The sequence below is a fragment of the Lithobates pipiens genome, unplaced genomic scaffold (genome assembly GCF_037356315.1).
Source record: "Lithobates pipiens isolate NorthernLeopardFrog02 unplaced genomic scaffold, aLitPip1_a1.2 Scaffold_19, whole genome shotgun sequence".
In the NCBI taxonomy this organism is placed as follows: domain Eukaryota; kingdom Metazoa; phylum Chordata; class Amphibia; order Anura; family Ranidae; genus Lithobates; species Lithobates pipiens.
This window is the reverse complement of record NW_027507764.1, coordinates 433,843,628-433,856,870: the sequence shown is the minus strand read 5'-3', so window position 1 is coordinate 433,856,870 and position 13,243 is coordinate 433,843,628. Positions and strand designations below refer to the sequence as shown.

At 41.5% G+C, this 13,243-nt stretch overlaps 1 protein-coding gene across 1 annotated transcript in view; it reads right to left on the bottom strand.

Annotated features, from left to right (window-relative positions):
* Positions 1-131: 131 nt before the first annotated feature.
* MEP1B (meprin A subunit beta) overlaps positions 132-13,243 on the bottom strand; it is a 79,088-nt gene continuing 65,976 nt past the window's right edge. Inside the window, exons 13-15 of the mRNA XM_077492620.1 lie at positions 7,229-7,679; positions 2,098-2,287; positions 132-313 (exon numbers count right to left, since the gene is read on the bottom strand). Coding sequence (XP_077348746.1) covers positions 299-313; positions 2,098-2,287; positions 7,229-7,679 — 656 coding nt within the window. The 3' untranslated portion in view covers positions 132-298. The remainder of the gene's footprint in view (positions 314-2,097; positions 2,288-7,228; positions 7,680-13,243) is intronic.

Below are 13,243 nucleotides of genomic sequence, written 5' to 3'. Positions count from 1 at the left end.
CAGGAGCCATTGAATATTTGATGTGCCTATATCCATTCATATTTTTGGTAAGTGTATTACCATTGGGAGCGTCGCTGTGCATGGAGTTCTTTCACTTTGACTTTTACTTTCTGACCGTCTCATTTTACTTTTTAGCGCTGTCAATAAAGTATATTCTTTGCTGCGATTTTCTTGGGAATTAATGATACTATATATTTGTGTGGTAAGCTTTTTATATTTGCTTGAAGTTCAATAATGTTGGTTCTTCACTGATGCCATGAGAGTGATCATATACTTGATGTTCCATCGTGGAAGACGCTCACAAGGAAATTTTCTGAAAGACAAGTTTTGAGCTAGGTTAGAATATAATTAAACTTGTGAACAGTTCAATGAGAAAACAAGTAGAGTGCAGCAGAAACTGACCAGTTGGGCTCATTGGAACATTACAGATGGGCACCCTTACCATGGAAGTAATAATAGTACATGCTCGAAATATAGAGGTTTTCCCAGAGAGATTATTGTGAGCAGTTTAGAGCAGTGGTGGTCAAATTGAAAATTATGGAGTACCTAAAGTGCAGCTCCCATCCAGCTGCAACTACACTTGTACTGTATGGCCGAGATTACTTTGTCTGACAGTACTACAGATATTTCCTCTGTGCCAGATACTGGATTGCTTTCTAGCCACTGCCCATCTGCAAACCTACAAGTAGCAGACCCAACGCAGGATATGGCAACCTGCATGTTGGTCATCAGGAGTGTAGAGGGGATGCATCACCCTGGATGTGAGCATATGGAGATGAGAGACATTCCTATACACAAAAGGATCAAATACATTTTTGATCAAACATGTCTGTAGGTGTAAAATGGAACTAGAGTGACAAATTTCCATTCCCATCATCTGCCAGATGCTAGGAATGAGCACTTGGTGACCGCCTAATTGGGAGTGTACATGGGGCTTCAGGGGAGGGGTTTTCAGGCACTTTATAGGCACTAATTTTAGCCCAAAAGTGCTGTTCGGTATCTATTTACTCAGTGCAATATCACCTTCCACATTATAGAGAAAATTGGGCTAATTTTTGTGTTTTTTATTTTTTTTATTTCCAAAAGAATTGCATTTAAAAGACCACTGCCCAAATACAGTGTGACATAGTATTTTTGCTGGAAAATTACTTAGAACCCCTTACATGTAAACAAAAAAAGGTCTGGTCTTTAAGTTAATTGCATCAACGTTAGTGGATGTGAAGGGTGGGATGTTTATCTCCCCAAAATTGTCCCTGGGCTGCCTAACACCAGGATATAGAGGCATTCACTACATAGAAATGGCAGTACAGGGAGAGCTTAGGAATAGTAAACCAGATGGACTAAATCATAATCCATGATATCAGGTGGTGATTGTTATATTTGCAGGTTGACTACATTGGTAGTCACCTATAATATGAAACATTCAACACAACTATGTCAAATGTCTGTATCCTTTTCTAATGATGCCACATCCATACAGTCATAGCAATACCAGATAAATTAATGGATGGGATTTTAATGGCACCAGAAGAAAATTACAATAAAATGTAAAAAGTTTATTTATACATCATGCTTAAAAACTGATACATATAATAAAATGTAAGTCCCTCATATACATGGGTCACATGAATAGATACATTTGCACATATATACCCCTAAAGGCCACATTCATGGAAGTGTGGGATGACATCCCAAATGCATTTCACCATTAAATGTCTTCCTTAAGGGGTATTGCACAAAGGTTAATTTAAAACTTGTACCAGATGCCAATCCAGCTATAGAACATGGCAACTTGTACCTTTTTAATTTTCTCTCTCTCTCTCTCTCTCTCTCTCTTTCTCTCTCCCTCTCTCCCTCTCCCCTTGGTGCTGTTGCTGAGTACCTGGGGTGTTCTATATCTGGATTGGCCTCTGTTACAAATTTAAAATTACCCTTTTTTGCAATACCTCCTGAGGAAGACATTTAATGTTGAAATGCGTTGGGTTGGCATTCCGCACTTCCATGAATGTGGCCTTTAGGGGTATATATATATATGTGCCAATATATACATACAAATTTTGGAGCAAATATTTGACATGACAAACAGTTTGCACTTACTAAATCTTCAGACCCAGCAAGTTGTTTTTTGTGCTTCATCTTCAAGAAGTACGTAGTGACAAGTGTGACTCCTAACATGACGACAAATATGGTGACGGAAGATGACACGGCAATCACCATTGTGTCTTGGCTAGAAACTTTGGTTTCACATCTGTCTCCCACATACCACCAGTCTTTCGTAACTTTACACCTAAGTGGAGAAAATGTGGAAAGTGTTATATATTTGAAGTGCAGGTAACAAATGTAGGTCATTTTATCTGTGTCGTTTGGTTATAAATTGTAACTAAATTATAAATGTATTGCTAACCTATTATTTTATATAAAAGGAGGATTATATCCTCTTTCAGGTTTTTAGGCCATGTGATCCAGCTCCCCTCTGTGAGCCAGCACCTGCTGCAAGGAATAGGGGAGAGCAACTAACAATGGATGGGCAATTAAAGCTTTTGTGTGATCTAACGCTCCCAGACATAACCAGCCATTGTCACAGTGCTCTCTCCTCTCCCCTGCAGCTGGTGCTGGCTGACATGGAGAGCACATGACTGGACTAGAGCAGGCTGACAATAGTTAAGTGTATACATCTTTCTGGCACAGGTTAGTCAGAATAGGTGTTAGGAGTGGGGGCACTACATTTTTAGGAACATACAGTTTTTTTCTGGAATTCTACTTTAAATACATGCTGAGAATTGAGTGATTAGTGGTCTTTGATCGCTCAGTTCTCAGTCTTAGAATTGATGGGGACAGATGCAGCATTAGATTGATGCTGCAGCCACATAAGTTAGCAATTTATTTCCCCTTAAACACATCTCTTTTAAATCAAAGTTCAATTGAATTTTTAAGGTTTTTATAATAATAACCATGCATTTCCTGTATTGATAATGTGATGTAGTCTACAACTACAATGTTGTGTATGTAAAAGCCCAAACATTAAAGTGGAAGTTCACCCTAAAACTAAAATCTCTAAATTGACTTGCATCCACAATCTAAGATTAACCTATAGTCTATACCTATACATACATACCTTTTCTGAAGCCGCTCCGTTCTGGTCTCCAGTGGCTGAAGCTCTGTGCAGGAGACAGCCGACAACAGCTGGGAAATGTCTGGAAAGTGACAACACCCATAGACTTATTATGGGGCTTCTGTTGTTGGCTGCCTTTTCTGCACACACTGACACACTGAAGCCGCTGCTGACAGCTCAACATGGAACTGGATGATATGAAGTTACCCAAAGGTGTTTCATGAGTGGTATATGAAGTTACCTAACATAGGTGTACCCGATGTCCAAATTACCAAATTTGCATTATCCAGGGGGCGCACCGGGTGCATGGTTTGGGGTGCCAGTTGCCAGTATAAATGCCCTCATTATATTAAAGGCTAGGTTCAACTTTAGGAACACATTACACCCATATTTAGGGTTTAACGCAATATGCTCCTACTCAACTGCCTCCCACCACGAGAGCCTCCTCCCTGTGACAGCAGGTGGCATTCAAATGTGTTTGAGCTTTGGGGCCCTAATGCAATAGGTTGCACACACCTATGTTACCTACAGTTGTTTAATAGGTGGTAGAATTGTTATTTGTGCTACCCTAATGCTGGCAACAGAAAACCTAATCAATACTGAGTGTAGTGGGCATTTAGACACCGAAATCAGCAATGGTTTGATACGCTGGTACTCATGACCCATTAAAACAGTTCATAAAAAAAAAACAAAAAAAACATGAATGGTGCCATTGCTGACCTCTGCGTGCCATTGCAAGCCTTGACATCCGTGGGTACAGTCTCAGATCCGAGAACCTCCTATTCTCCTTTCTGAGATTCAACACCTCATACACCGTGGCCAACAGTATCTTCCAAAGCCAGACAAGTTATATCTAGAAGCTGGGGACCAAGAAGTGAAGGCTCACATGGAGGTCTCACATTTAGTGTTTGAAATCTTATGGAGGTCAGGGCGCCTACTCCAAACTTCAAGTAAATTAGAGCAGGGGAAACCCTACAGAATTTAAAGGATGGAATCCTTATGTTCCATACTGTAAGGATTGAATAGTATACAAGTAAGCCTAGAGACAGCATTAAAGGATAGCTGAGGATCAGTTGTCTCCTCACTCTCTGGGAACCAGTAACTGTTGCATATCTTGGCAAACCAATTCCAAAAGACCTGGCTAATAGGTATAGAAGGATCTTAGATATCCAAGTATCAAACCATAAACTGCCCTGTTGCTGAAATTATCAGGCAAAGTGGTTCTAGTCTCTTCCTCAGCACTATACAGAGGTCTGCATCTTTGCATCTGGGCTAGAACATCATCCTTCTTACTCCAAACACTTTAGTTTGGATATGTATTACAAACATTGAAAATAGATTCAAGGTTGAAGAGAGACGTAGAATTGGCCCTTCTTCAAGGAACAAACGATAGGCTCTTTAGGGATAACGGGATCTGAAGACAATTACTGTCCATTAAAGACAATTGCAGTGGTGAGGTTCAAGTTAGTCAAGGGGCTTAGATGACTAGGACAAATCCATCAATTGAAGGCAGACACCACCTTTCCAGATGGATTGCGCATCCAGAACTCCAAAGGTTAGTGGGGATAGAGCTAATTCTCGACTTAAACCCATCAGTATTTCCCACTCTTGTTGTCTGGTGAGTTGGTGCATCGCATATGTATATGCTGTCAGGCTGTGTCAGGAAAGAGGAAAACTTTACTTATTTGATGTTAATTATCCTTTCCTGATGCAAAGCATGACAGCATATAGGTCCCTCTCGAAAGGGCTTCGCAGTGATACTAAGTTAAAAGAACGTGGCCTGCAGGGAGGAGACTTACTTATATAGTATAACTGGTCCCGGAATAAGGTAGGAGGCAGAGCCTACCCATACTTATATGCTGTCATGCTTTGCATCAGGAAAGGAAAATTACCATCAGGTAAGTATAACATTTTCCTATTTCTTTACAGGGGAATTTTTTTCTATGTGTTTAAATTTAGTAACACTGCCCCTTTAGAAATACAAGAATTTTTTTCTTTTTTCTTTTTTTTTTTGCTACTCTGTTTTAATTAATACCCTTGTTCAGTTTTTTTTATTACAAGCTGACGGATGGACAACATTTTTAAATTTTTTATTTTTCTTACATTTTCCTTTTTAAACTTTATTTTTTAAACTCTGTACTGCCTTTTTTTAAAACTACTTCTCACAGCAAGCACACACAGAACAAAGTTCTGCGACACCTACATGTAATCACTATGTCATAGCTGTCATACTGAACCCGTGATTGGAAACTACCATATGCTGATTATTTACTGATTGCTAATCGAGACTAGTGTTGTCAGAGACACCTAAGATTGTACACATGTGTATGCTCATGTGTATTTGTTAATTTCTGTGTATTAACATTTTAAGAAAATGTTAGGGTATTTCTGCTTTAGGAGATAGTTGGAGGAGGATATTTGTGTGATGGATAAATGATGGCCTGTTAACAGCCCGTCTGCACTGCTGAAACATAATGGCAATGATAACACTTAAACCCTGTGTGCAGCCTCAAGAAATGTTTCTGCAGTATCCAGGAGAGCCTGCAGTGTCCTGGTACTTTTGGAAGCATCTGGCCTGGATAGGACCCCACCCCATAGCGATTACATGTAAGCCCTTGCTGCTTAACACATTGGATTCAGAAGGCTCAAGGATTTTCTCAAGAAGATTCTTCAGACAAAGCTATAGTACAAGTCTTTTCCACACAGCCACAAACATTTGGAAGCCTAGAAAACAACTCCCACACTCGTGAACTGCAGAGTAGAACTTGGTGGAGTTCATAACACACCAAAACTTTACCTAAACACCCGAGTGACCTGTAATTTATAATTTTATTTTTGAAGTTTTGAAGTAAAATGGGAGCAGGTATGTAACCAGGTAACGAGTGACCTGTTATTTATAATTTTATTTTTGAAGTTAAATGGGTGCAGGTATGTAACTGGCTGAATCTCCAGGTGAAAACAGAGGGGGATGAGCCAAAACAAAAAAAATGAATGCAGCCACCACATCTAATGATCGGTAAGCTGCAATATATAATTCTTTGGTTTTGGGGTTAATAATACTTTAAATTCTGTGTATTGCTTTTTTTTTTTAATTATGGCATTTCTGATTTAAAAGCTTTAAGAGAGTGGGAGGAGTTGGAGCAGGACGTTTGAGTGGTTAGATGGTTAGACACATTAGCTCCCAGTGGTGAACATAGATTAACATCACCCCAGCATAGGTACCTGTTCCTGGAAAAGCGAATCTTACAGACACCTGCTGGTTAAACAGATATACAAGTCATGAGTACCTACATTTCAAACCATTGCTGTTTTGCCCTTAAAGGGTCCACAATACTCATAGGCATGTTTATAAAACAGTGAATCGGACATTCAGCAAACATTCTCTGCAGGTCCATGAGTTTTAAATAACAGTGATTGATTTATATCCAGAGAATGACTGGTGAAAGTAACCTTCACTGCTTTACAAATAGAAGTAAAGTGGTTGTAAAGGCTGAAGGTTTTTTACCTTCATGCATTCTATGCAAGAAGATAAAAAAAACCTTCTGTGTGCTGCACCCCTCACAGCCCCCCTCCCCCCAATACTTGCCTGAGTTCCCTCTTGATATAGTGATGTGCACAAGAGCCTTGGCTGTCCCGGGGCCGAGCTGCAGCTCTATGTGTCTTACAGATGCATGGAGCAGGGCTTGGAAGGGAGCACTCAACAGAGCGGCCATAGCAAGTGGCATGCTATTGGGGGCACTGGTCAAGGGAGAGGAGCCAGGAGCGCCAGCGAGGGACCCTGAGAAGAAGAGGATTGGGGCTGATCTGTGCAAACCCACTGTACAGAACAGGTAATTATGACATGTTTTTTTAAAAGTCAAACCTTTAATACCACTTTAATCAGCTTTGATTCCATTTTTATAGGTGATGACAACCTAAGTAGTTGCTGTCTACTTTTAGGGGCTTCAATTTCAAGATATCCCCAGCAGAATTCCCCCCTAATCCCTAATGCTACCATCAGTCCCTTCCATGACATGTGAAATCCAACTGTGAGCCAATAATACTGTTAAAGAGATCTTGTGGGTAGACACTAGGGAATTTAATTGACATTCAGCATATTTCTTAGCTCAGTTTTACCTGCAGACTGGCTTGTTATCCTCAGTAGTACAGACGCCATCATTCTGACAGATATAATTTGCACAAGCACTATCTGGTTTCAGTGTTGTGGTGGTGGTGACTGATCCTGGTGCTCTTGTGGTGGTGGTTATTCCTGGGGCTCTTGTGGTGGTGGTGGTTATTCCTGGGGCTCTTGTGGTGGTTGTTCCTGGGGCTCTTGTGGTGGTGGTGGTTGTTCCTGGGGCTCTTGTGGTGGTGGTGGTTGTTCCTGGGGCTCTTGTGGTGGTGGTGGTTATTCCTGGGGCTCTTGTGGTGGTGGTGGTGGTTATTCCTGGGGCTCTTGTGGTGGTGGTGGTTGTTCCTGTTCCTGTTGTTATTGTGGTAGGTGTTGTTCCTGTTCCTGTTCCTGTTGTGGTTGGTCTAGTAGTAGTAGACGGAGGTATTGGCTGAGTTGTATTTAAATAAGTTACATCTGGTAGAAAAAAAAATTTCATAAAAGGTTATGTAAACCCTTGCCTGGGGGGGTGGCTGGAGACAGGACACCCACTGAGCCCTGCAAAGGGGCACTGCAACACAAAGGGGACCACACTGCAATGATCAGCCCCCCCCCCCCAGAGTGCAGCCCCCCTACACCACATTGTCCCACCACACCACAGCACCCCCAGCAATCACAGCCCCCCACCACAGTGCCCCCTGCAGCCATCCTTGTTTAACCTGGTATGCAAGCGAGGCTGAGGTTCTTCTCAAAGTTGAGGCAGAAGAACAGTGAACCAAGCGGCTCCTGTGGGGGTAGCACTACATACAAAGTGGTATTTTTTGGTCTGGGGGTATCCATCCTGTTTTAAATATTTTGTGCTTTAATAAACATTTTGTATTTTTTGTATTTATTCCTTATTAGAATTTATTTTTGTTTATGTTGTAGTCTTCTTTTTAGTTTGGGATAAACACATTTTTATACAATAACTGCATGCTATGATGATTGCAATGCATGGAGCATGTTTTACTTTTTCTTGTATGATACTCCTCATAAGAGCCTATGAATTTGAGGCTTTATTCACCATTTCCCTAGACCAGAGATATGCAATTAGCGGACCTCCAGCTGTTGCAAAACTACTAAGTCCCATCATGCCTCTGCCTCTGGGTGTCATGCTTGTGGCTGTCAGAGTCTTGCTATGCCTCATGGGACTTGTAGTTCTGCAACAGCTGGAGGTCCGCTAATTCCATATCCCTGCCCTAGACTATGAATGAACATCATACAGCTGGTGAGGACATTCCAATGCTCTCCATCCTGTAAGACTGCTTGAACACCTCCCCTTCCTGTTCCCTCTGTTTGATGAAAAAAAAAACTATAATGGTTATTTTTATTTTCAAAACCAAGGAAGCATTTTTAAAAGGCAGCAGCTTTAGATTTCTCTGCCTAAATGCTCAATGAAGTATGTTATATAGATGTCTATATCTGTTTAATTGTAAAGTGTAAATGCAGGAAAAACTTTTGTTTTCTAGTTTTAGATAGGGAGAGGGTTTGAAGTTCTGTCAGGGTTTTATTTTGGTCTGTGGGCCGGCTTGGGAGGTTTTCCCTTACAATCAGTTCCCACTGACCAATGACACCAGGCTAGGGAGAGGGGACATAACTCTAGTGGCAATAATTCCATAAAAATCTGAGAGGGATTCTAAGGCATTCTGACTATAAACTATTTTATTACTGTAAAGTTTTACCTGTAAATCCATTTAAGTACTTACATTTATTTAAACACTTACAGTAAGTGACACTGATCTTGTTAAAGAGTTCTATGGTAAAAAATATAAATGCTATAGATGATTTTTACTGTGTGCAAACATAAAGAGGTCCTTTGACCTAGTTTTCATTGTATTGGGTGCTTTGTGACCCATAATTCACCTACAGCACAATCTACATCTAAGTCCAGCACTGATGTTCCTTTATTTGTACACAATGTAACTCATAAAGCAGAAGTATATTTAGGCATGATTTAAAAAAGAATTATGGCCAAAACTTGTTTGGCCATACTTCTCATGTAGGTCACAGGAGTGCACTTACTTGTGCTCTCCTGTGACCCAGAATCAGCTAAAGTGTGCTGCCAACTAATATCACAGACTTGCTCCAAACTCTGAAGGGGTCCCAGCAATAATGTTGGGATCCACCCAGATGCCTTACAATCATCTGGCGCAGCCTCTCAGCGCAGCACTGAGAGATTGACCTAGCCGCTCCCGCACCCTTCACAGCCTGGCGCTCCAGTGAGGGCCGAAGGGGCAGACAAACAGTCACCAACTCTCTGCTCACTGAAGACTAAGAACTGAGCTATCGCCGGCCATGTGATCACTCAGTTCTCTGGCTTAGAGCCGTCAGGGGACAGAGACAGTATTGAACCGATGCTGCGGAACATAGGTAAGTCTGTGTGTTTGTTTTTTTTATTTTTTATAATGCCGCACTTCTTCTTTTACCACTTCCCGACCGGCGCACGCCGATGTAAGTCGGCAGAATGGCACGGGCAGCCATATTGGCGTACAGGTACGTCCATTTCTATATGCGGCCCTGCCATCGCGTGCACGCCACCACACTCGTGTGTTGGTCAGGACCCCTGTGAGTCCAGTCGCGGGTCCCGCGGACTCGATAGATGCGGGGATACCTGCGATCGTCTCACGGGGAGGCTGAACGGGGAGATGCCGTTGTAAACAGCATCTCGCTGTTCTGCCTAGCAACAAGTGATACTGATCTCTGCTCCATGTGATTGGAGCAAAGATCAGGTTCACTAACACAAAGCCCAGCCCCCCACAGTTAGTAACACGCCCCTAGGAACACTTAACCCCGACACTGCCACCCCTGGTTAACCCCTTCACTGCCAGTGTCATTTACACAGCAATCAATGCATTTGTATAGCACTGATTGCTGTATAAATGACAATGGTCCTAAAAATGTGTCAAAAATGTCTGATGTGTCCATCATAATGTCACAGTCACAATAAAAATCGCTGATCTCTGCCATTAATAGTAAAAAAAAATTATTAATAAAAATTCCATAAAACTATCCCCTATTTTGTAAACGCTATAACTTTTGCGCAAACCAATCAATAATCGCTTATTGCAATTTTTTTTTTACCAAAAATATGTAGAAGAATACGTATCGGCCTAAACTGAGGGAAAAAAATGTTTTTTTATATATTTTTTGGGGATATTTATTATAACAAAAAGTAAAACATAATGCATTTTTTCAAAATTGTCGCTCAATTTTTGTTTATAGCGCAAAAAATTAAAACCGCAGGGGTGATCAAATACCACCAAAAGAAAGCGCTATTTACGGGGAAAAAAGGACATCAATTTTGTTTGAGAGCCACATCGCGCAATTGTCAGTTAGAGCAACGCAGTGCCAATTCGCAAAAAGTGGTCTGGTCTTAAGCCAGCAAAATGGTCCGGTCTTAAAGTGGTTAAAGGAGAAGTATAGTCAAAGCGATGTTGGCTATACTTCTTTTGTAGGTCACAGAATTACACTTACTTCTGCACTCCTGTGGCTTGCTGTTGGTTAACATCACAGAGCCGGTGCAGGCTATGAAAAAATCCCAACCATATGGTCGGGATGCACCCAGAAGCCTGGACCAGCAGCTGTCTCAGCCTCTCTGTGATCCACTGAGAGGCTGAGCCAGCTGCTCCTACCCCCAAAACAGCACAGCTCTCCAGTGAGCTGTGGAGGGCAAAGCAGAGAGCCAGTGACTGACATTCATGGCTCTCTGCTCAGAGTGGAGGGGAGAACTGAGCGATGAGCGGTGTTTGATCGCTCAGTTCTCATTGCAGAGCTGGCGGGGGACAGATGCCGCATCGGATTGATCCTGCATCCACTTAGATGAGTATCATTTTTATTTTATTTTTTTAAATCTATACTTTTTTTTTAATAATCTGACAAATAAAATTGTTTAAACTTTTTTAATAAAATTTTTACCTATTTAAGCCAATTTTGTGGCACAATTATTTCTTGTTTAACCACTTTCAGACCGGACCATTTTGCTGGTAAATGACCAGAGGTCTTTTTACACTTTGGCACTGCGCTGCTTTAACTGGTAATTGCGCGGTCATGCAATGTTGTACCCAAACAAAATTTGCGTCCTTTTCTTCCCACAAATAGAGCTTTCTTTTGATGGTATTTGATTGCCTCTGCGATTTTTATTTTTTGCGATATAAACGTAAAAAGACCGCAAATTTTGAAAAAAAATGATATTTTCTACTTTTTGTTATTAGAAAAATCCAATAAACTCAATTTTAGTCATACATTTAGGACAAAATGTATTCAGCCACATGTCTTTGGTAAAAAAAAAGTCAATAATTGTATATTTATTGGTTTGCGCAAAAGTTGTCACATCTACAAACTAAGGTACGTTTTCTGGAATTTACGCAGCTTTTAGTTTACGACTGCCTATCTCATTTCTTGAGGTGCTAAAATGACAGGGCAGTACAAAACCCCCCCAAATGACCCCATTTTGGAAAGTAGACCCCCTAAGGAAATTGATAAGAGGCATGTTGAGCCCATTGAATATTTTATTTTTTTGCCTCAAGCGATTGAATAATGACAAAAAAAAAATTTTTTTTTTTTTTTTACACAAAGTTGTCACTAAATGATATATTGCTCACACATGCTATGGGCGTATGTGAAATGACACCCCAAAATAAATTCTGCTGCTTCTCCTGAGTACGGGGATACCACATATGTGGGACTTTTTGGGAGCCTAGCCGCGTACAGGGCCCCGAAAACCAAGCACCGCCTTCAGGCTTTCTAAGGGCGTCAATTTTTGATTTCACGCCTCACTACCTATTACAGTTTTGAAGGCCATAAAATGCCAAGATGGCACAAAACCCCCACAAATGACCCCATTTTAGAAAGTAGACACCCCAAGCTATTTGCTGAGAGGCATGTTGAGTCCATGGAATATTTTATATTTTGCCACAAGTTGCGGGAAAATTACAAACTTTTTTTTTTTTTTTTTTTTTTTCACAAAGTTGTCACTAAATGATATATTGCTCATGCATGCCATGGGCATATGTGAAATGACACCCCAAAATAAATTCTGCTGCTTCTCCTGAGTACGGGGATACCACATATGTGGGACTTTTTGGGAGCCTAGCCGCGTACGGGGCCCCGAAAACCAAGCACCGCCTTCAGGCTTTCTAAGGGCGTAATTTTTTGAGTTCACTTCTCACTACCTATTACAGTTTTGAAGGCCATAAAATGCCAAGATGGCACAAAACCCCCACAAATGACCCCATTTTAGAAAGTAGACACCCCAAGCTATTTGCTGAGAGGCATGTTGAGTCCATGGAATATTTTATATTTTGCCACAAGTTGCGGGAAAATTACAAACTTTTTTTTTTTTTCACAAAGTTGTCACTAAATGATATATTGCTCACGCATGCCATGGGCATATGTGAAATGACACCCCAAAATAAATTCTGCTGCTTCTCCTGAGTACGGGGATACCACATATGTGGGACTTTTTGGGAGCCTAGCCGCGTACGGGGCCCCAAAAACCAAGCACCGCCTTCAGGCTTTCTAAGGGCGTTACAGTTTTGAAGGCCATAAAATGCCAAGATGGCACAAACCCCCCCCCCCCAAATGACCCCATTTTAGAAAGTAGACACCCCTAAATTTAGGGGTACACTAGTGAGACTAGGTAATAAATGGCGGGTGCCCTGAAACTATAAAAAAATAACTAACCAACCAGCGTCACCTGTAACAGTTATATGGTGATCACTGGTGAAAGGGTTAACTAGGGGGCAATCAGGGGGCTTTATGCGGTAGTATATGGGGGTCCCTGGCGCTATAAAAAGCTGCGGCGAACCTAAATACCTACCTGCCTAACTAGCGTCACCTGTGACACTAATACAGCGATCAGAAAAACGATCGCTTATTAGGCTGGGTTCACACTGGAGCGATGCGGGAACGCCACGAATGCGCGGCGGGTTCCCGCATCGCATGCCTCCCGGCGGCAGTTCACACTGCCCTATGCGAACTGCTGGGAGTGTCAGTGAAATGTT